The sequence below is a fragment of the Plecotus auritus genome (genome assembly GCF_963455305.1).
Source record: "Plecotus auritus genome assembly, chromosome: 4".
In the NCBI taxonomy this organism is placed as follows: Eukaryota; Metazoa; Chordata; class Mammalia; order Chiroptera; family Vespertilionidae; genus Plecotus; species Plecotus auritus.
In genome coordinates, this window is record NC_137775.1 from 47,445,142 (window position 1) to 47,465,903 (window position 20,762).

General features: G+C 42.2%; 2 protein-coding genes across 4 annotated transcripts in view; one reads left to right on the plus strand and one right to left on the minus strand.

Annotated features, from left to right (window-relative positions):
* Positions 1 to 31: 31 nt before the first annotated feature.
* On the minus strand, positions 32 to 8,211 carry LOC308247325 (thiosulfate sulfurtransferase/rhodanese-like domain-containing protein 3). The gene is made up of 4 exons (XM_080666290.1): positions 7,847 to 8,211; positions 1,567 to 1,740; positions 1,317 to 1,476; positions 32 to 797 (listed from the first exon to the last, which is right to left on the minus strand). The coding sequence occupies exons 1-4, from the start codon at positions 7,917 to 7,919 to the stop codon at positions 725 to 727; spliced, it is 480 nt and encodes a 159-aa protein (XP_080522416.1). The 5' UTR covers positions 7,920 to 8,211; the 3' UTR covers positions 32 to 724.
* Positions 8,212 to 13,754: 5,543 nt separating this feature from the next.
* USP45 (ubiquitin specific peptidase 45) overlaps positions 13,755 to 20,762 on the plus strand; it is a 67,830-nt gene continuing 60,822 nt past the window's right edge. Inside the window, exons 1-2 of one of the 3 annotated variants that reach the window (XM_080666781.1) lie at positions 13,755 to 13,824; positions 18,742 to 18,851. In XM_080666781.1, coding sequence (XP_080522907.1) covers positions 18,752 to 18,851 — 100 coding nt within the window. In that variant the 5' untranslated portion in view covers positions 13,755 to 13,824; positions 18,742 to 18,751. The remainder of the gene's footprint in view (positions 13,825 to 18,741; positions 18,852 to 20,762) is intronic. The other 2 variants (XM_080666780.1, XM_080666782.1) reach the window with 2 other exon arrangements.

The window sequence follows — 20,762 nt, forward strand, 5'->3', positions numbered from 1 at the left end:
AACCACTGTTCTGATTTTGATTCCTATTTTTAAACTGAAAATTATATCACTACCATGCTAGTCACAACACTGTCTTTGGATGCTGTTAATATATTTCCATTGTTTATTATTTCAACTACTTAATAAGGATTCCAGATTCTTGGTATTTTAAGGCCAAGTCTGTTTATTAATCTGGTCTAACTCATAGCCTCTGATTGGTATACTAACACATATACACATAATTAGGAAATCCAAATAGTAATTTGGTTTTTTGGAATACTACTGAACTCTAGTAACCTATTTAAAAATTAATTCCTGGAGTCCCAACCTTTATATTTCCATGGCAAGTCACTAACAGTATCTCAATCCTCAATAGCCTGTGCAAGTAGGCAGGGGGAAGTGGTATTCTCTTTTTTCTTTTTTTGTAGAAAGAGCAAAACATCAGTTTGTTGTTCCACTTATACATTCATTCATTCATTCATTGATTCTTGTATGTGCCCTGACCAGGGATCAAATCCACAGCCTTGGCATATGGGACAACGCAATAACCAACTGAGTTACCAATCCAGGGTGGGAAGTGGTATTCTCAATTTACATCTGAGAAAAAGATTCAACAATTAATTGACTTATACAAAATCCCCTTCCCATTAGCCAGTAGTGCCAGAGCTAGATTTTTATTCTTTTGCTCATTCCATGACTCTAGGCTGCATGTACATAAGGCAAGAGCCAGCTTATATTCCAAACTTCAGTTTCCTTGTTTCTTTTCTGAATGTTCATAGGTAGACCATTCCTTCCATCCTCCAGCATAGTGTTGAGACCTGAAAACATACATCAGATAGTGCTGTAAACATTTTTTCCTGCTTCATAAAACAAGGTTGATGGAAACGAGAGATTGAGAGATGCGATGGCTACTCACCATACTGTTTAGACTTTAAGCCTATTTAAAAGATCGTGTTATTTTTTAAAAAATATATTTTATTTATTTTTTACAGAGAGGAAGGGAGAGGGTAGAGAGCTAGAAACATCGATGAGAGAGAAACATCGATCAGCTGCCTCCTGCACACGCCCCATCAGGGATGTGCCCGCAACCAAGGTACATGCCCCCGACCGGAATCGAACCTGTGACCCCTCAGTCCGAAGGCCGACGCTCTATCCACTGAGCCAAACTGGCCAGGGCAGATTGTGTTATTTTTGAGCACTATGAAAAGATAGAGGCTCTTACTCTTGCTATTCTGCCATTACTAATAGTATAAGAAATTCAGTAGACCAATAACATAATACATATGAAACATTACAGTACATTTTCTGGAATCCATTGTTATCCTTCATCTACATACCTGGTAAAGCCCAAAGATAATGCTGTGTCCAGAGCCTTCTTGCTTCTCACTCCAGCTGCACAGGAAAACATTAGACTATCAGATTTGGATGGCTTTATTTCATTATACTTCTCCTTGAAGTCTTCTGGGTTCATCTGTAGAGCTTCACCTAACTCGTTCACTGAGAGAAAGAATCTCAATTAAATTTTATCTACAGTAAATTGGCTGAATATTTTTTGAAATGAATCAGATTAAGATACATGTCACTTACATGGTATATTGACCGACCCAGGGATTTTTCCATACTCAAGAATTTCCCATGTGTTTCTAACATCAATTAACATAATTTTTTTGGAATTCAAGAGGTTTTTCAGTTCCTTATAAGTTACATCTTTATAAACAGCAGTACAAAAATTGTGACAGTTTCCTTTTATTGAGTTCAAACCTGGAAAGAATAAAATAATACAGGTGCCTTCAAAATGGTATCACTTACTAGTATCTGAAGGAATTTTTCCCCTGGTTCCAGTCAGCTAACTCTACTCGATCTTTTGACTTTACTAAACTATATTTAATGGGTGTACTTTGCACTCAGCCTGACTAAGCAGGAGGATACAGCTCTTATCTTCCTGCCCTGCATGCTTAATTGCTGGCTGGCCTTGTGCCAGCTCCATATTCTACTCCCTCCAAGCCCCTTAACTGGGGTGGGGATGGGGAGGATTTGTAAATACACATAAAGCATTTGGCAACTGAATTGTGTGAATAATATATAAATCTTACCCTGATCTAAGTTACAATATTAAAATTTTAATACCATTTCTCCTTACAAATTAAGATAACAAGTTATGTTAGATGTGGGGACTTTACATTTGAAAGCACTTGTAAGTACTTAATGGTACTGTTTCTATCTCTGTTAAATAATTGGCAGCATAATAAGGTAATGGATAAATAACCCATAAAACAAAATAAAAAATAAATTCTGTCAGTCCATACTGATATAAGGATATAATTGAATAAATAAGTGGGGAGAAGGGATTGCTTCAGTTGATAAATGTAGAAGGAATGATGGAAACAAATTCATCATTAGGTAAACACCCAGTAATAATTGTTGCAGCATAATTTTTCAAACCTTATCCTCCTCCTTCCTCCACTGCCCCATTACCCTACCCTCCAGCTATAAAAACACACAAGCCCTGATTCTGCTGCCGGGCTCTGGTGGCCAGTGGGGCGTACTCATTCAGTCCCACATGACTACATCTGCATATAAAGCTGCTGCCTGAGGGTCTGGCCTCCAGTCAGCCTGAGATCCACCCTGCGGGGACACTGACAGGTCTTGGCATATGTTCAACTACTGGGAGCTATTAAAGATGTACTGGGCTGCTTGGACAAGCACAAAGGTTTGACAGTCAACCAAAAGCTGAGGTAGTGCAGAATAACAAGGCCACACCTTCAAGCTGGGAGAGGTGATTGTTTCATCTACTATATTCAGCAATTCCATTTCTGGGTATTCATCCAAAAAAAAAATAAAGATAGTACTTCAAAGATGTATGCACCTGCATATTCACTGCAGCATTTACAATAGCCAAGATATGGAAACAATCTAAGTGCCCATCAATAGATAAATGGATAAAGAAATTGTGAGATTATATATATATATATATATATATATATATATATATATATATATGTAATGGAATATTATCCGGCCATAAAAAAGAATGAAATCTTGCCATATGTAACATGGATGGACCTCAAAGACTACACTAAGTGAAATAAGCCAGAAAGAGAAATACAAATACTGTACAAGGTGTCTTATATGTGGAATAATATATAATATATATAAACAAGCTCATAGATACAGTTTGTTGGTTGTCAGCTGTGGGCTGAGGATGGGGAGGGAAGGGGAAGAAAAATAGGTGAAATGTGTTGGGGTTTTTTCAGATTAAATAAATTGAATAAAAAATTTTTAAAATAAGGGAATTGTCAATATTAAAAAAGCAGAAAATAAAATCTTGTCAGGCATCAGCCCTGTCCTAACAACCAGCATCTTCACACTGATGTCTACTATGAAATATCCACAGGTCTGTTACAGAAAACCGGAGAACCACCACCAAGCAACGCTTAGAGAGATGGAGTTACATTTATTATTACGCGCGAGCCCAGAGGAAAATGTCTCTCAAATTCTGGGCCCCAACATGGAGGAACTTTCCCTATTTATATGTTTTTACCTTCTTTGTCTCCCAAATATGGGGTGTTCCCGGTCCCCTTTGCAAGTTCTTAAAGAGCCTTATGTGCTGGGGCCTTGAGACCTCAACCAAAGGCTTGGCCTGGTGCCAGCACTTGGTCTGTGGAAGGTTTAATGGCCTCTCTGAAATGGGAGTAGTCTTATTTTCCTTATTATTTAAGCAAGCAAGCATTTACAGAAGCCAAAATAGCAGGGTTAAAATTTCAAACAGCAGTTTTTATATAAGATGGATGCTCCAGGTCAATGGAGGCAGGGATGGGGGTGAGTGTATTGATCTGATGACCCGATCCTCATAGGAGAGAGCCCACTCACCACCACTGCTTTCCTAACTCATCATTCTTGTTCTTCCAACATTGGTCATCTCTGAATTTAGATGGTTGTGAAGGGTAGGATCACCTGACCTTCCTACATGTGTCATAGCAAATTCTGGTACTGTAGGTACTACTTGTGGACCACTAGCTATGGGTGATGTCAGCACCTCATGGAATGACTTTGAAAGTTCATATGCCAAGAAACCCTAGCTTTAAAAACAGAGAGAAAAACTCAGTACTTTCTCCTCATTCATTTATATACAGAACAGATAAACATAGAACCCTCTGTGAAGCAGTGCTTGAACAAAGAAGAGCAGTGGTGTGCATGTGGTTTTATGCCACTTGCCTAGCTATTTGAGCTAATGATTCTCAGTCTTTCAAGTTTTGTTTTTTTTAGCCTAAGTTCCTGATTTATACAATAAATGAGTTACACTATTTCCAAGATACCATCTAAGTAGAATTTATATAAATCTATGATTAAAACATTTTTCTTTGCCAAAAAAGTGATAAATAGTAAAACACCATTACATCAAAGTTTGTTATTACCCAGATAATATTTATCAGATATAATTAATTCCCTTGAACTATATCAAACATATTAAACAAACATGGATTACAACACAGAAAAAAAAAATAGTATACATGTGCCCTACCTACATTTTTATAGCAGTAAGAGCAGGGGTTTTAGAGTCAGATAAACCAGCTTTCAATACTGGCTTGACCAATTCTGTAACCTTGGACAGATTACTTAAACTCTCTGGGACTTAGTTTATTATTTGTAAAGTGGGAATACTATTACTCAAACTTTTACAGTTGCTGTGAGGTTTAAATAATCTACACAGTACAAGCAGTAAATGTCTATTTTCACTTTTCCTCCATGACTTATGCACACTGTTTCTCCTGAAGGGAATACCTTTCTCCCTCATCTCTACTTGGTACACTCTTACTCTTCTTTAAGACACAGTTAAATGCCATTTGTTACTCTGATCCAAAAATTATACTTCTAGGTTTCTATTCTAGTAAAATGCTTGTACAGATACACAAAGAGGTAGGTACAGTGATAGTTATTGTTGGAAGCTGTCCATTGCCTTCACTAGCAGAAAGAAGTGGACAAGGAGTCCGGAAGGCTGGTCAACCTTGAGGCTCTGGCAAGGACCAGAGCCAGACACCCACTGTCTAGTTGAGGCAAATGTAGCTGAAGCAACTTCCATCTTTTAGTCTCATGTAAATCCTTACTGATAAGATAGTCTGCCTGTTACTGGAAATTGCCTTCCTAAGGGCTATAGGTGGATCCCAAACCTGAATAAAAGGGATCGCAAGGCCAGAGCAAAGCGGAGTCCTCTCTTGGGCTTCCGCCTGGCCCCCAATTCCCAAATTAGTATTTTCATGTCTTGTCTCTTTCATTTGTGTGCGGCCTCCTCCAGAACCCGAACCCTGAACCTGAACCCTGAACCACGCGGGACGTGGGGGGATACTCGCAAATTATGGATAGTCTTTTCATAATAAAAATTTGGAAACCAAAATGTTCATCAATAGGGGACTGAATAAATAAACTGGTTATCATACTATGGAATATATGCAGTGATTGAAAGAGTTATATGTGTTGTCATAAAAAGCTGAATACATAACAGAAAAAAATTACAGAAAAATATGCACTCTAAATCACATTATCCTATATAATAAAAGCCCAGCAACCATAACGGCAGAACAACTGATCAACCAGTCACTATGAGGTTCACTGACCACCTCTTGGCCCCTTTCCCTGGCCCAGGCTCCCATTGCCCAATGGCAAATGGGGCCAGGGGAGGATGCGGGGGACACCAGGTCAAGGCCCCCCACCCCACCAGTCACCCCACACATAGAGGGCGACCTGCGTCAGAGTTGGGGCCAGTGAGCAGGAGGGAACGGCTGACCTCTGAGTCCCTCCCCCCGGCCAGCAGGCTCCCATTGCCCAATGGTGAACAGGGAACCGGGGTGAGTAGTGGTGGGGGGTGGGACTGGCGAGCAGGTGGAACAGCTGACCTCTCGGTTCCTCCCCCGGCAGTCAAGCTCCGATCGCCCGATGGCTAATGGGGAACCGGGGTGAGTGGGTGGGTGGTGGGGGTTGCGGGCGGCACCAGACCAAGGCCCCCACCCCACCGGTCCAGGGGTGGGGGTCAGTGAGCAGGTGGGAACGGCTGACATCTCAGTCCCTCCCCCCCCCCGGCCGTCAGGCTCCCATCACCCGATGGCAAACAGAACCTGGGTGGGTGGCAGCGGGGGGCGGGGCAGCTGCTGGCAGCTGGGGAAGATGGCCCTGATTGCAGGCTAGGCCTAGGGACCGTACCCACACACGATTTTGTGCACCAGGCCTCTAGTAATATAATATATAAAATGTGACTTATAACAGATTTCTATTATATGTAACATATATATGAAGTATTTTAAAAATATATTTTTGATTTCAGAAAGGAGAGGGAGAGAGAGAAACATCAATGATGAGAATCATTGATTGGATTCCTCCTGCACACCCCACACTGGAAATGGAGCCTGCAACCTGGCATGTGCCTTGACCGGGAATCAAACCATAACCTTCTGGTTGATAGGTTGAGGCTCAACCACTGAGCCATGCCAGCCAGGCATATATGTAGTATTTTATGTGTATATTTATTTATGTATACTCATAGAAAACTGTTTAGAAAGATTGATAACAAACCATATCTGGGGAGGAGAGTGGGATGGGGAAGTTGTATAAAGGAGACCTATGCTGTGCTTTATTTTATTTATTTATTTTTAATTTTTTAAGATATATTTTTATTGATTTCAGAAAGAAAGGTAGAGGGAGAGAGAGATAGAAACATCCATGATGATGGAGAATCATGGATTGGTTGCCTCCTGCAAGTCCCCCACTGGGAATCGAAGCCCCATAACCCGGGGATGTGCCCTTGACCGGAATCGAACCTGGGACCCTTCACTTCTCAGGCCAACGCTCTACCCACTGAGCAAGCCGGCCAGGACATATGCTGTGCTTTAATGTTTTAATATAATTAAAATATAATCATGTATTACTACTAGAATTTTTAAATGAAGAGGCACCTTTTCTCGAACTTTCCCCAACTCTGGTAGAGTCCGTTGTTCTTTCCATTGCAGTCTCACTAGACTGGGCTGTGTGCATTGACTGTGTACCTATGTCTATCTACCCCCAAATGGTAGAGAACTGTAGGGGCTGTATCCCCAGGAGGCCTGGCTGAGAAGGTGCTCAATAAATAACTGTTGAACAAAGGTAAAACCAAACTACAAAGAACCTGCATTAAAAAAAATAAAAAAAAATCGTAAACTGAAGGATGTCCCAACAGTTAAAATGGAATACTTGAGACGGGGAGAGGGGAGGGAGGGGATGAGACAGTGGTATGCCCGGCCCCTGTACCCGCGTGCACAAATAACAGTTGTTGCCAAAGGAGAGGCAGCATATAAAGCAAAGAGAAGGAATGGAGGCTTGCTCTGAGTTCTAGACCTAACACCACTCACTACCTTTGCCCTGTCTTCTCTTTCGCCATCTGTAAAATTAGGGGTGGTGCTTTTATAGTTCGAACGTGCTGTAATTCTAGGTGAGTGTTCACCTAGCTATCAGCGCTGCTCTCCAGTGGGTCACAAGTGGAACTCAAGGCTGGGCTCCTCATTACGTCTCTCCCGCTGGCTCGCTTCCTGGATCGCGAATTACCTTTATCAGTCAAGCACCAGTATGTTTACCAATGCCTTCCCACGCGAGCTCCCCGGAACGATGTTTACTCCTCTCCCTGCGTCCCCCGGAGCAGCCCCAGACCCCCGTACCCCGGGATCTGCAGGAACAAGAACTGTAGGGCGCTATAGCCCCAGGTGCCAGAGTTACCGGCGCCCCTTTTCAGGGGAAGTCTAAAGAAGCGAGCGCCCTCCCCTCCCCTCCCCTCCCCTCCCCCGCTCCCCTTCCCTTCCCCCCGAGGTTAGGCCCTCCTCCACTCCCCACCGACCGCCTAGCTCACCCCACAGCGCAGCCTCCGCGGACCCGAAGATCGCGCGGCGCGCACTCCCGAGCAGCAACCTCTGCAGGGGCATCGCAGGCTGGCGCAGCCCGGCCGACTACTGACCACTTCCTCCTGCTCCGCCTCCTCCACCCGTCGCCCTCGCGAACCGGGTCGGGCTCTTGAGCGCCCTCCAGCCAGGTGCCGGCCGAACCGGGTAGTGCCACAAGGCCTAATCGCTGACCCAAATGTGTCCTAATTTAGCATTTAAAATCCTTTGGAAACTGCCTGGTGTGGCTCAGTGGCTGAGCGTCACCCATGAACCAGGAAGATATGGTTCGATTCCCGGGCTGGGCATATGCCGGGGTTGTGGGATCATCCCCAGTAGGGGGCGTGCAGGAGGCAGCCCATGATGTTTCTATCACTCTCTCTTACGCTCTCTGAAATCAATAAAAACATTTAGAAAAAGAAATCCTTTGGAAAGAAACTAACTTAGTTTTTATTACGGAGAGATAAAGTTAATTTTTATTAAGGAGAGATAAAGTTTAAAAGTAGAAAGTAAATACATGCATAACCTATGGACAGACAATAGGGTGGTGAAGACCTGGGGAGGGGGTGGGCTTGGGTGGGGGAAGGGGTCAATGGGGGGAAAAGGGGACATCTGTAATACTACTTTCAAGAATAAAGATAAATTAAAAATAAATAAATAAGTAAATAATTGCATTAATAAAAGCAAAAAAAAACAAAACAACAACACGTAGAAAGTAAGAAATATACCAAAGATAATATTTAAAGATTTAAATACATTGCTCCAATTTGCTTTAACAGGATTCTAATATTATAGATTAAAGCAAACTACATGAAGGTTTTTCTCCGAATTGTTCTTGGCTCCAATAGTTCAACTGATTCGAGTGTTAAGATAATCTCAAGCTGTCATCTTTTCCCAAATACTTGATGATATTTGATTATATTTGGTGATAACTTTGTCAGGGTTAGGTACAACTACTTTTTAAAAATGTGTTAGTTTCCAATTGTTACTGTAACTCATCGCCACAAGTTTACTGGCTTAAGACAATACAAATTTATTATTATTCAGTTCTGTAGGTCAGCAGTCTCACATGGCTAAAATTAAGGTGTCATCAAGCTTGTGTTCCTTCTGATGGCTCTAGGCGAGAATTTCCCATCTACTACTCTCGGCCCGCGGGCTGCATGTGGCCCACAATGAATATTTCTGCCGCCCAGCCAATATAACAGTATGTAAGAAACGTTTTAATAAAAATTTCGTAACTTAATTTTTACAATATCCTGTTATACATAATTATTAATAACGAACTACAACGTTCGCTAATTACTATAATCGTGTTGCATTCATTTCCCTTATGTGCCTTACATGCAGGCACATCATTTCTCTCCACTAATACTAGCAGCAAATATTTTAGCAGCCGGTTGCTACATCATTAGTCTTGGACTGACTTGTTTGGTGTGCGCAACAGGAAATATTTCGCTTTTGGAGAACAAGAAAAATGGGTTTATTTGCGTTACGCTTATTAATTTGTGCAGTAATTCAGTGTCTGGTAAGTTAATGTTCCAGAAAAAAATATTAATTTTTATTAAAATGTTCTATTATTGCCGAAACTGGTTTGGCTCAGTGGATAGAGCGTCGGCCTGCGGACTGAAGGGTCGCGGGTTCGATTCCGGTCAAGGGCACGTGCCTTGGTTGCGGGCATATCCCCAGTAGGGGGTGTGCAGGAGGCAGCTGGTCGATGTTTCTCTCTCATCGATGTTTCTAGCTCTCTGTCCCTCTCCCTTCCTCTCTGTAAAATATCAATAAAAAATATATTTTAAAAAATGTTCTATTATTTTATGTTAATGATTACTCATTTATTTCAGCCCTTTGTATTCAGCATGTCTCTATCGAAATAAACCTACATTTCTATAAAAATTGAAGCCTTTGTTTTTTTGCAGCCTACATAAACTTAAACCTTGTTTATTTGGCCTGTGCTAGCCTTTGAGTTTGACATGCTTGTATTAAAGGCTACCCGCATTGGTTGGTTAGTGGTCCCTTTCGCCATCTTCAAAACCATCAGTTTAGCATCTTCAAATTTCTCTCTAAGTTTGACCTGATTCTGTTGTACATCCCCTTCTTTTCCTCTGATCCTCTTGCCTCCCTTTTTTTTCTTTTTTTCCTTTTGTTAATCCTCACCAGAGGATATTTTTTTATTGATTTTTAGAGAGAGTGGAGGGGAAAACATCCATGTGTCTCACATCGATTGGTTGCCTTTGGCAGACACCGTGACCAGGGCCTGATTGAGCCTGCAACCGAGATACGTGATCTTGACCGGAAATGAACCCGGGACCCTTCAGTCAGCAGGCATCAGCAGGCAAACGCTCTATCCACTGATAGGGCTTGCCTGCCTGCCTTTTTTTTTTTTTAAATATATTTTATTGATATTTTACAGAGAGAGGAAGGGAGAGGGATAGAGAGCTAGAAACATCGATGAGATAGAAACATCAATCAGCTGCCTCCTGCACACCTCCCACTGGGGATGTGCCCGCAACCAAGGTACATGCCCTTGACCGGAATCGAACCCGGGACCCTTCAGTCCGCAGGCCGACGCTCTATCCACTGAGCCAAACCGGTTTCGGCTTGCCTGCCTTTTTTAAGGACCTTTGTCCTTACACTGGAACCACTCAGATAATCCAGGATAACCTCCCATCTTAGATTCTTAATTTAGTCATATCTGCAAAGGCCTTTTGCCATGTAAGGTAACATACTCACAGGTTTCAGGAATTAGAACACCTTGGGGGGGGGGGCGCATTATTCAGCCTATCACATAAAGTTTCTTATTACCTTGTTTTAAATTTATTCTTAACTTGGGTTCCAAGCATAATGAAAGCTATATTTAACTGTGAATTCATTCACAGTAGGAATTTAAAAATTAATGTAAATGGAATTATTAGTGTCCAAGCACTAGTATCTTTATAAATGCCTTCCCATGTTAATTTCATTAAACATGTACTTTTCAATTGTTCCATTTTCAATAATTTAATAATTATTAAAACCACTTCAGGTTTCTATGCCAATAACATCACTTACAATTATGTTTTTCCAAATCATTTGGATCTTAACCATAGCTTCTGTGTAATCTATTTGGTAGATTAACTTTGAACCAAGATGTCATTATATATTGCAGATTCATGTACTCTCCATGGCATCCCCCAGCTGTCTTGAATATGCATTATAAACTACCGGTTGTATGGACACAGACATGAAAACAATGTACATGCCTCCATGAATCACATTTAATGATTTATGCTTTGGCAAGAGCACACATAACTAAACATTTTTTTCCTAATGTTTATGACTAATTATTTGAGAAATATGTTTCTGTAAGATTTTTTTTTTTTCTGAAAAGGTGAATGTGTCTTTTCGTATCTAGCACAGTGCCAAACTTGGTTTATTTAAGAGTTCCTAGAGTATAAAGGTCTTGTCAAAAGAGATTGCTCCTCAGATGAGTGTCAAAGTTCTTCCTTCAGAGAGAGTTAGCAAGGCTTAAAGTGGGATGAAAGGGAAAGAAATTATTTAACTTTCTGGGAGAGCACCACTAACACTAAGTTGATATGAACCATTAATTTTCAAACAACTCATTTTCTTTTCTCTTTCTTTGCACCTTTTTTTGGGGGGTGGGGGAGCATAAGACAAGTGGGAAGGAAGGGGTTATTAAAAAGAGTTGGGATTTTTCTCATTTCTTTCTAAATCCACTTCAAGCCCCTAGATATTTTTTTTAAATCAAGTGAAGAATTAGGAAATGTTTTGCCTTTCATACAACTTATTTCAAAATAGTTTCTATCAAAAATTAAAATAGAAATCAATCTGTTGTCTCAGCATTTCCACTATTAGTAGTCTATCTACAGAAAACAGTTCCACAAGTAGGCAAGGAAAAATGTACATTAATAGGGGAATGATTGGAGAGGGAAAAAAAGTGATACACCTATTCACTGGAGTCCTGATAAAAGAATGAGGCTACTGTGGAAATATGTCCAAGATATACTGTCAGGTGAAAAAAAATCAAGTGTGAAATCTAGTGTAGACTTTAATGTAATCCGTGTTCTCTTTTAACAAATGGTAATTATATAAAAATATGGTTTTCATACACAATGTAAACATTTAGTAATCTCCCTAACCAAATTCTCTACTTGGAAATAATTTTTATTTCATAAGAAATGAATTGGAATTTTGTTGTTGTTATATTTTGGTTTATCTCTAATATCTTTTGACTCAATCCAAGGCTCTAATCATAAGGCCAAACCTGACCCATGCTGAAGAACTTGGAAAGATTACAAGACTTGTAGAGCTTATCCATAACTAGCATTAATGTTTGCAATATCATTCTGATGCCAGAGGGCTCACAGGGAGGCCAAGGGAGGCCTCACCCCAGTGACAGTGTCCAGGTTCTTGTCACTGGGCAGGAAAAAATTCAAGAGCGAGACAGAGAGATTAAACAAAGCACATAAGATTTATTAAGGTGACAGTACACTCTCAAGAAGGAGTAGAGTGCGGGCCAACCCAGGAAGCGAGTGGTACCCATGGAGTCTGCGTGGAGGTTTCCACCATAGCAAGGGGAGGGAATGGAGGTGGCTACTAGTCTCTGACGCTGGGGATGGGGGGGTTGGGGTGTTACTTGTGCAGCTCATCTCAGTCCCTCCTCTTTGGATGGGGGATTTCTGGAGGGCAGAGCGGCCTCAAAACTAGGCCCCAGAACTAAGATGTAGGTCAAGGTGACTGCTAACTCTGGCTGAGACTAGTTTTCGTTTGTCTCAACTATTTTTTTTAAAATATATATATATTTTTTTAAAAATATATTTTATTGATTTTTTACAGAGAGGAAAGGGAGATGATAGATAGCTAGAAACATCGATGAGAGAGATACATCGATCAGCTGCCTCCTGCACACCCCCCACTGGGGATGTGCCCGCAACCAAGGTACATGCCCTTGACCGGAATCGAACCCGGGACCCTTCAGTCCGCAGGCCGACGCTCTATCCACTGAGCCAAAACGGTTCCGGCTTAAATATATTTTTATTGATTTCAGAGAGGAAGGGAGAGGGGGAGAGAGATAGAGATAGAAACATCAGTGATGAGAGAGGATCATTGATCCGCTGCCTCCTGCACGTCCCCTTCTGGGGATTGAGCCCGCAACCTGGACATGCGCCCTTGACCAGAACGGTACCCGGGACCTTACAGTCCGCAGGCTCTATCTACTGAGCCAAACCCGCTAGGGCTATCTCAACTATTTCTTACCCAAAGAAATGGGGCGGGGGTCAGTAAGGGGACAGGTGTCTAGCCACAAGTCAATCCATAGCTCCCTAACCTAGAAGGGGAGGGGAGGGAGAGAACCTGGGGCTTCTGCTCCCTTGCTTCAGTTCAATCGAAATATTTTCAAACCAACTACTTCTACTAAGCATATGCAATATGCAGACCACTTTAACGGGTAATCTAAATTCCAAGAGGTATAGGTGTAGGTCAAGAAGTTTCCTGTCCAGTAAGGAAATAAGAAAGATAAGACAATCATAATGAAAAAAAGCAAGGTAACGTATGATGGGTGTCAGATGTGACTTGATTGTACCGTGTGCCGGAGGAGAGGAAGAGGCTGTCCCAGCAGGTGCGCAGCTACAAGGGAGATTTAATCCCGAGCCTGGGAAGACCGAGCTGTGCACTCCAGGCTGCTGTTCGAATCCAAATGGGAGCCCAGCGCTATTATTTTAAGTTCAGCGGGCGCCTACCCGGCTCTGCCCACGGAGAGGAGAGAACGCAGGCCTTACAGAGCCCGGCCCGCCCTGTCCACGCCCCACTCCGGTGCGAGGCTCCCCAGCGGCGGTCCCAGCCCGCCCAGACCTCCGGACGCGCCCCGCCCCCCCCGGCTCCGCCTCCGCCGCCGGCGGGACGGCCGCGCAGGCGCAGTCCCTTCTGGTGTGGACCCGGAGGCCCGGCCCGGCAGGTGAGTTGGGGCTGCGACGTTGGGGTCGCAGCTGCTCAGTCTTGGTGTCCGTGACCCTGACCCCCAGGGGCGTGATGGGCCCGGGAGAGAGGCCCCCCTGCGCACTCCCGTCCTGCTGATCTCGGGGGACGCCGGGCGTCATCCAGGGCCCCGTGATCCCGGCTGAGCGGGCCCGGTGTCCGGGCGGCGGCCGGAGGGGCCGGGGCGTCCTGGCGGGAGAGGGGCCGAGTCCCCGCCTCACCTTGACCGGGGCGCGCGGCGGCCCGGCACCTATCTGGCCCGGCCTCCCTCTGGCATTCTCTCCTCTACGACGCATTTCCTCTCAAGAAACTTGGGGTGTTTGTATTCGTGACCGGGGGCCGCGTGTCTACAGGGTCTCTGGCTGCAACGCGCAGTGTTGGGAGCCCTGGAGACGGACTGCCTGGGTCCAGATCCCCACCCGCCACTTCCTGGCTCCGGGAACCCTGCGCGTCACTTAATCTCTGTGTACCCCAGTTTCTTCAAGTGTAAAATGGGCGAAATAATAGTAACCCATCTCATTGGGTGGTAGTGAGGATTCAGTGGGCTTAGACGTGCTTGGAACCGAGTGTGATGCTCAGTAAAACCATGTAAGTGCTGTTCATCTCTTTGAGCCTGGAATCTAAAAGGAGAGTTGTGTCCCAATTTCCCCTCCCTCCCCCAACCTCGCCTCCCGCCGCTGAAAATAATTGCCCAAGAGTAAGAAAAAACAGATTTTTTAAAAAGAGAATACAGGCTTTTTTTTTTTTTTTTTTTTTTTTTTTGCATAACTTGCTTTTAAAAAATTAAACATTCCTAAACAACTTAGTTGTACATCCTACATTAAAGAAAAGAACAGATGTTAGAGTAATGCTGAAGTTGAAAACCAAAAACTTTGGTTGGGAAACCACGTGAGAAAAATGGTCCGAAAGCATTTGTGCTGAAAAGAGCATAGTAGGCCTGAGCTTGCTGTCTTTTTAGAAAGGCTCCTGCAAGATTAGCACTTGTTTGGTATCTGGCAACAATATGGTTTATGCTTTACAATATGGTTGTGCTGAAGTTAACCAGCTCCCATAAAAATCCTGGGCCTGCGAGTCTGTAATGGGCTTCCCTGGGCAAAAACATTGCACAGACATTTTGCTGGATTTGATTCCTTCTGGGAGGGAGAGAACATAAGGAAGCCTACACATGGATTCCTCCAGCTTTCCGGTGTATCTTTTTCCATTATGATCAGGCGGTATTTTCATACTACATTGCCATAGTAAACGTAAGCTATGAGTACAGCTAACTGCTGTGTATGCTGAGTGTTGTGAGTCCCTCTAGTGAATCTCCAAATGTGAGGGTGGAACACCCCAGACACAGGATTGATGATAGAAAGTATTTGAAGCTCTGGTAATTGGACTTGTCTCTTTTTGCTCTAAAGGGAAATTGACAAAAGAAACCTATACAGATAAGTGATTGCTGAACAGTGGGTTACCGTCCAAAATGATTCTGTATTAGTATGTGAAGGCATATCGTATATGTCAGGAAAATCACTGGAAATTGACATTGCCAAGTTAAGTTTGAGTCATTGTTTTGGGGAAAAACAAAAAAGTCTGTCTTTTACAGATTTTAGATAAAATACCTGGTTCTTTTTTTTTTTTTTTTTAATTCTGCCAGCATATGTGTTAATGTTCTTCTTTGTTGAGAGTTTATCTGTGCATTTATGGGCCACTTTTCCTGGATTCTTTTAGTTATGTCTATCTCTTATTTTGGGACATCAACTTAACATAGTTGGGGGTAAATTTGTATGTCTGGGGGTGGAAAGATCAGATTTGCCATCTGATTATGTCTCTTTCAGTAAAGTAGAAAACTAGATTCTATTTTGAGGAGTGGGGAGATGGAAGAGTTGGAGGTTTGGGAGAGTGAAAAAGGTTTCAAATGGCTGTGTGAGGATAACTAAGTTGACCAGAAAGTATAGTAGATAATGGCATGACTTCATCCATTTGAGAGTGTGTGTGAATTTAGTGACCCACTCTGCTTTCTTAAGAGACTTTCCTGCCCATTTGGATGCAGACATTGAGAAAGTGGTTAATTGTGTTCATCTAGGATTGGGGTTTTGTTAGAGTGGCGAGGTACTCATTCAAGCTATGCACACATATTCCGTTCCTCCTGGGAACATGATAAGGCTGCATTCTTTGTATACACTAACATTCCCCCTCTCTATGTCTGCTTGAAATGAGTTGCCACCTGACTTGTTTTGCCCAGTAAAATACGAGCAGACATGACATGTGTCACTTCCAAGTGACGCTTGAAGAACCAGCACTGCCATTTGCCATGTCTCCTTTTTCCTGCCCTGCTGAAGTGATCCTGGAAGCACTTGTTGAGACGCAGTCTCCTGTGAGCCTGGTCACTAAAGGAGAGCAGGAGTGGCTGGGCAAGGAAGCTGGAAGAACTTGAAGTTGTGACCAGAGAATGAGATACTTGAATTAGTGATTTTGCAAGGCAGGACTGTGGGGCTAAGCGGATGAGGAAGTTGGAGGTAAAAGGCAGTCAGAAATGAAGTGGTCAAGGAACTCAGAGGCCGTGTGCATGTCTGTGACTTTGAGGCCTTAATGTTTTGCAGCTCAGTTCAATATGGTGACCTTGGGACTTAAAGAAATTACTTGTAAAATGACTCACAAAAGCTCCCTAATGTGGGACATAATATAACTAAATCAAGATTCAGAATTTATTGCTGAGTTGAAAGATTCTTTCACCTTGATCAATAAAAGCAAATAAACAAATAATCATGAATATTACAGTAGCTTAGCCATGGAGCAGGGGTGATACTAGGTAGGACTTAGGCTAAGCTACTTTAATAAAGAGTCCAAAATATATTGGTTTAAAAAAATTGCATAACTTGTATCTAAAATCTTTAGAATTAACTGAGTTTTAAAGAAATATAAGAGATAAAGTTAAATAACACCACGAGGAAAGAGTCAAATTCAGTGTGGGATATTATAGTCTTGCTATTGAAACTGGACCACCAGCACTGGCTTCCCATTGGGAGTTTGCAAAGCAGGCAGAATCTCGGGTCCTGTGACAGTCTTGTTTAATCAAAATCTACATTTTAGCAAAACCTCTAAGATGACTCATGCACTGCCCTGATCTCTTTAAAAAGCCAGTGTCTTAGGAAAGTAGGGCACTGTTAACTTTCCATCTTTTGTGGGAAAAACAGTTGTCAATTAAAAAGTACTAAAGCGACATAACCAATACAAAAGCCTTGATTGAATTCTTATTCAAAAAACCAGTATAGAAGACACTTTTGGGTCAGTGGAAGAAATTAAATACGTTAATTTTCTGAGATGTGATAATGATGTGATTATATAGGAGAATATTGTTATTCTTAAGAGATACATGCTGTCTGCAACATTCAGATAGTTCAGCAAAAACAAACATACAGCCCTGGCTCGTTTGGCTCAGTGGATAGAGCTCCAGCCTGTGGACTGAAGGGTACCAGGTTCGATTCTGGTCAGGGGCACATGCCTGGGCTGTGGGCTCGATCCCCAGAAGGGGGCGTGCAGGAGGCAGCCAATCGATTCTCTCTCATCATTGATGTTTCTCCCTCTCCCTCTCTGAAATCAATAAAAATATATTTTAAAAAAACAAAAACAAACATACAGGTATATATGTCTATATGTACATTGGTATTTAGATAAAATAAGTATGGCAAAATGTTTTAGGTGGAATATAGATAGTATATGGGTATTCATGATATTGTTCTTTTAATTTTTGTGGAAGTTTAAGACTTTTCATAATAAAAAAGTGTGAGTCAGGCCAGTGTGGTTCATTGGTTGAGCGTTGACTGATGAACCAGGAAGTCACGTTTTGATTCCTGATCAGGGCACGTGCCTGGGTTGTGAGCTCGATCCCTGGTGAGGCTGCAGGAGGCAGCTGATCAATGATTCTCTTTCATCATTGATGTTTCTCTCCCTTCCTCTCCTTTCCTCTGTTAAATCAATGAAAAATATATTTTAAAAAATAATTTAAAAAATAAAATAAAAAAGTGGGGGAAAGGTAGAAATTTCTTTCTCAGTAGCCTAGCACTAGGTCAGTGGTCGGCAAACCGTGGCTCGCAAGCCACATGCGGCTCTTTGGCCCCTTGAGTGTGGCTCTTCCACAAAATACCACGGTCTGGGCGAGTCTGTTTTGAAGAAGTGGTGTTAGAAGAAGTTTAAGTTTAAAAAATTTGGCTCTCAAAAGAAATTTCCATCGTTGTACTGTTGATATTTGGCTCTGTTGACTAATGAGTTTGCCGACCACTGATCTAGGTCATACAGAAAGGTGGGGTGGCTCTACTGTGCTTGGCACATGGCTTCCATCCCTGGTCCATTGTAGCTTTACCAACTCCTATCAGGCGTCCTCAAACTACGGCCCACGGGCCACATGTGGCCCACCGAGGACATTTATCTGGCCCACCGGGTGCCGCTGCCTGTCCTGCTTAGCAGCCGACTCGTCCCGGGCCCGCAGTGTGCATAGGAATTTGTTCATAGTTTTTTTTTTATAAACTATAGTCCGGCCCTCCAACGGTCTGAGGGACAGTGAACTGGCCCCCTGTTTAAAAAGTTTGAGGACCCCTGTAAGTGAGACAGGAGAAAGGGCAAGGGGAGCACCTGACTTAGAAGCAGCACTTGTTCCATTGATCAAAACTAGTTTTTCATTCACCTAGAGAGCATATATCTAGGGAGTAGTCGGTAAAAGTCAATATAAAGTGCCATTTTATGTTGGTTTAATAAAGACTTTTTGGTTCCAGCTGACTCTCCCCTCTTCCTCTGTTGATTTAGTAGACCAATTAAAATGGAAGTAATTTCAATTTTAATATGCATTAAGTATAATACATAACATTTTATTTTTGAGGATTAAATTATATTTATTCCCCTCCCCCCCCAACCTTTTCAGTAAATAACAGATGCGGGTGAAAGAGCCATCCAAAGTTTTATCTGAGAAAGCCAAAAGAAGTAAAAGGCCGACTATACCTCATGATGAAGACTCTTCAGATGACATTGCTGGTACGTTGTGACTGGCCTCCTAAATAGTGTTGCAGAAAAGAAATAACATATGTTTTTTATTTCATTTTTAAATTACAGTTTACATCCAATATTATTTTGTATTAGTTTCAAATGTACAGCATAGTGGTTAAAAATGTACTTTTAATTAATGGAATCTTTTCTCTTTGTTTTTACCATTTTCAGTGTGAACATAAAAATCAGCTTGTCTAGTTTCAAAAACTGCTGTTGATGTTTTTATTGATATTTTGTTTAGTTTATAAAGTAATCAGAAGTGGCTTATTTTTGTCATTGCCCTGTTTCTCATGCTCTGTTAAAACCAGCCTTCACGTTGTTACAGAATTTACCAGGCGACCGGAAAATACACAGGAGTACTCGGAGATACAGGAAAAACCCATTTATTTCCAGATGTACTAGTACCGTCACTCAGGGGAGCCTGTTTCCAAATCCTGAGCAAACCAATATGGAAGAAGCTTTCTCTTTATACCCTTTGGTTTCTTTGTCCCCCATATATGGATCAGACTTCCGGATCTTTCTTGGGCTTTGCAAAAAGCCCCGTGTGTTGGAATGGGGGCCATGAGACCACACCTATAACTCCAGCACTGATAACTCCCTGGTGCCAGCACTGATAACTCCCTCTGGGGGTTATGTATTGTTCATGGTTTATGGCCTCTGTAAAATGGGAGTATTTAGGTAAACAGGTCTTGTAAGGAAGGGGCAGTGACTAGACTATAGGCTAACAGGAATGTGCATTAGGGATACCAATTAACTAGGTACAGAGTCAGGCTGCTGGTCTCCCCCCCAAAAAATGACTTATTTTCCTTATCAACGTCACTGAGGTGGGCAGATGACCTTGGGGAGCTGCTGGCTTTAGGACTTGCATTAGTCTCATGCCTTCGGTTTTGGCCTTGGAGGATTTTCTTTACTTTCTTACCAGTTAGTTCAGCTCTTCATTTAAAACGATGTTTTTAAGCCCTAGTTGGTTTGGCTCAGTGGATAGAGTGTCAGCCTGTGGACTGAAGTCTCCCGGGTTTGATTCTGGTCAAGGGTACATGCCTGGGTTGCAACTCAAAACCCAGTGGAGGGGCATGCGGGAGGCAGCTGGTCAATGATTCTCTCTCATCATTGTTTTTATCTCTCTCTCCCTCTCCCTTCCTCTCTGAAATCAATAATAATATATATTTAAAAAAAATGTTTTTAACAAATTATTTCCATTTTTACATGTTTTATAATCTGGATAGTGTTTCAGGATAGCTAAATTGTTGAATTAAAGAAAGTCTGAATTTTATCTTTAAATAGTCTCTTTTGTTAATATGGTTTTCTTCAGGGATTCTGATTATTCTTTTTTTTTTAAATATATTTTATTGATTTTTTACAGAGAGAAAGGGAGAGGGAGAGTTAGAAACATTGATGAGAGAGAAACATCAATCAGCTGCCTCCTGCACACCCCCCACTGAGGATGTGCCCGCAACCAAGGCACATGCCCTTGACCGGAATCAAACCCAGGACCCTTGAGTCTGCAGGCCAACGCTCTATCCACTGAGCAAAACCGTCCAGGGCTCTGATTATTCTTTTTTTTTTTTTTTAAATAAATCTTTATTCAGATTATTACAATTGTTTCTCCTTTTTCCCCCCATAGCTCCCCTCCACCCGGTTCCCACCCCACCTTCTGCCCTTACCCACCCCCCCCCCACTGTCCTCATCCATGGGTATATGATTTTTGTCCAGTCTCTTCCTGAACCCCCCCATACCACTTTCCCCCTGAGAATTATCAGTCCACTCCCTTTCTATGCCCCTGATTCTATTATATTCACCAGATTATTCTGTTCCTCAGGTTTTTAATTCACTTGATTTTTAGGTTCACTTGTTGATAGATATGTAATTGTTGTTCATAATTTTTATCTTTACTTTTTT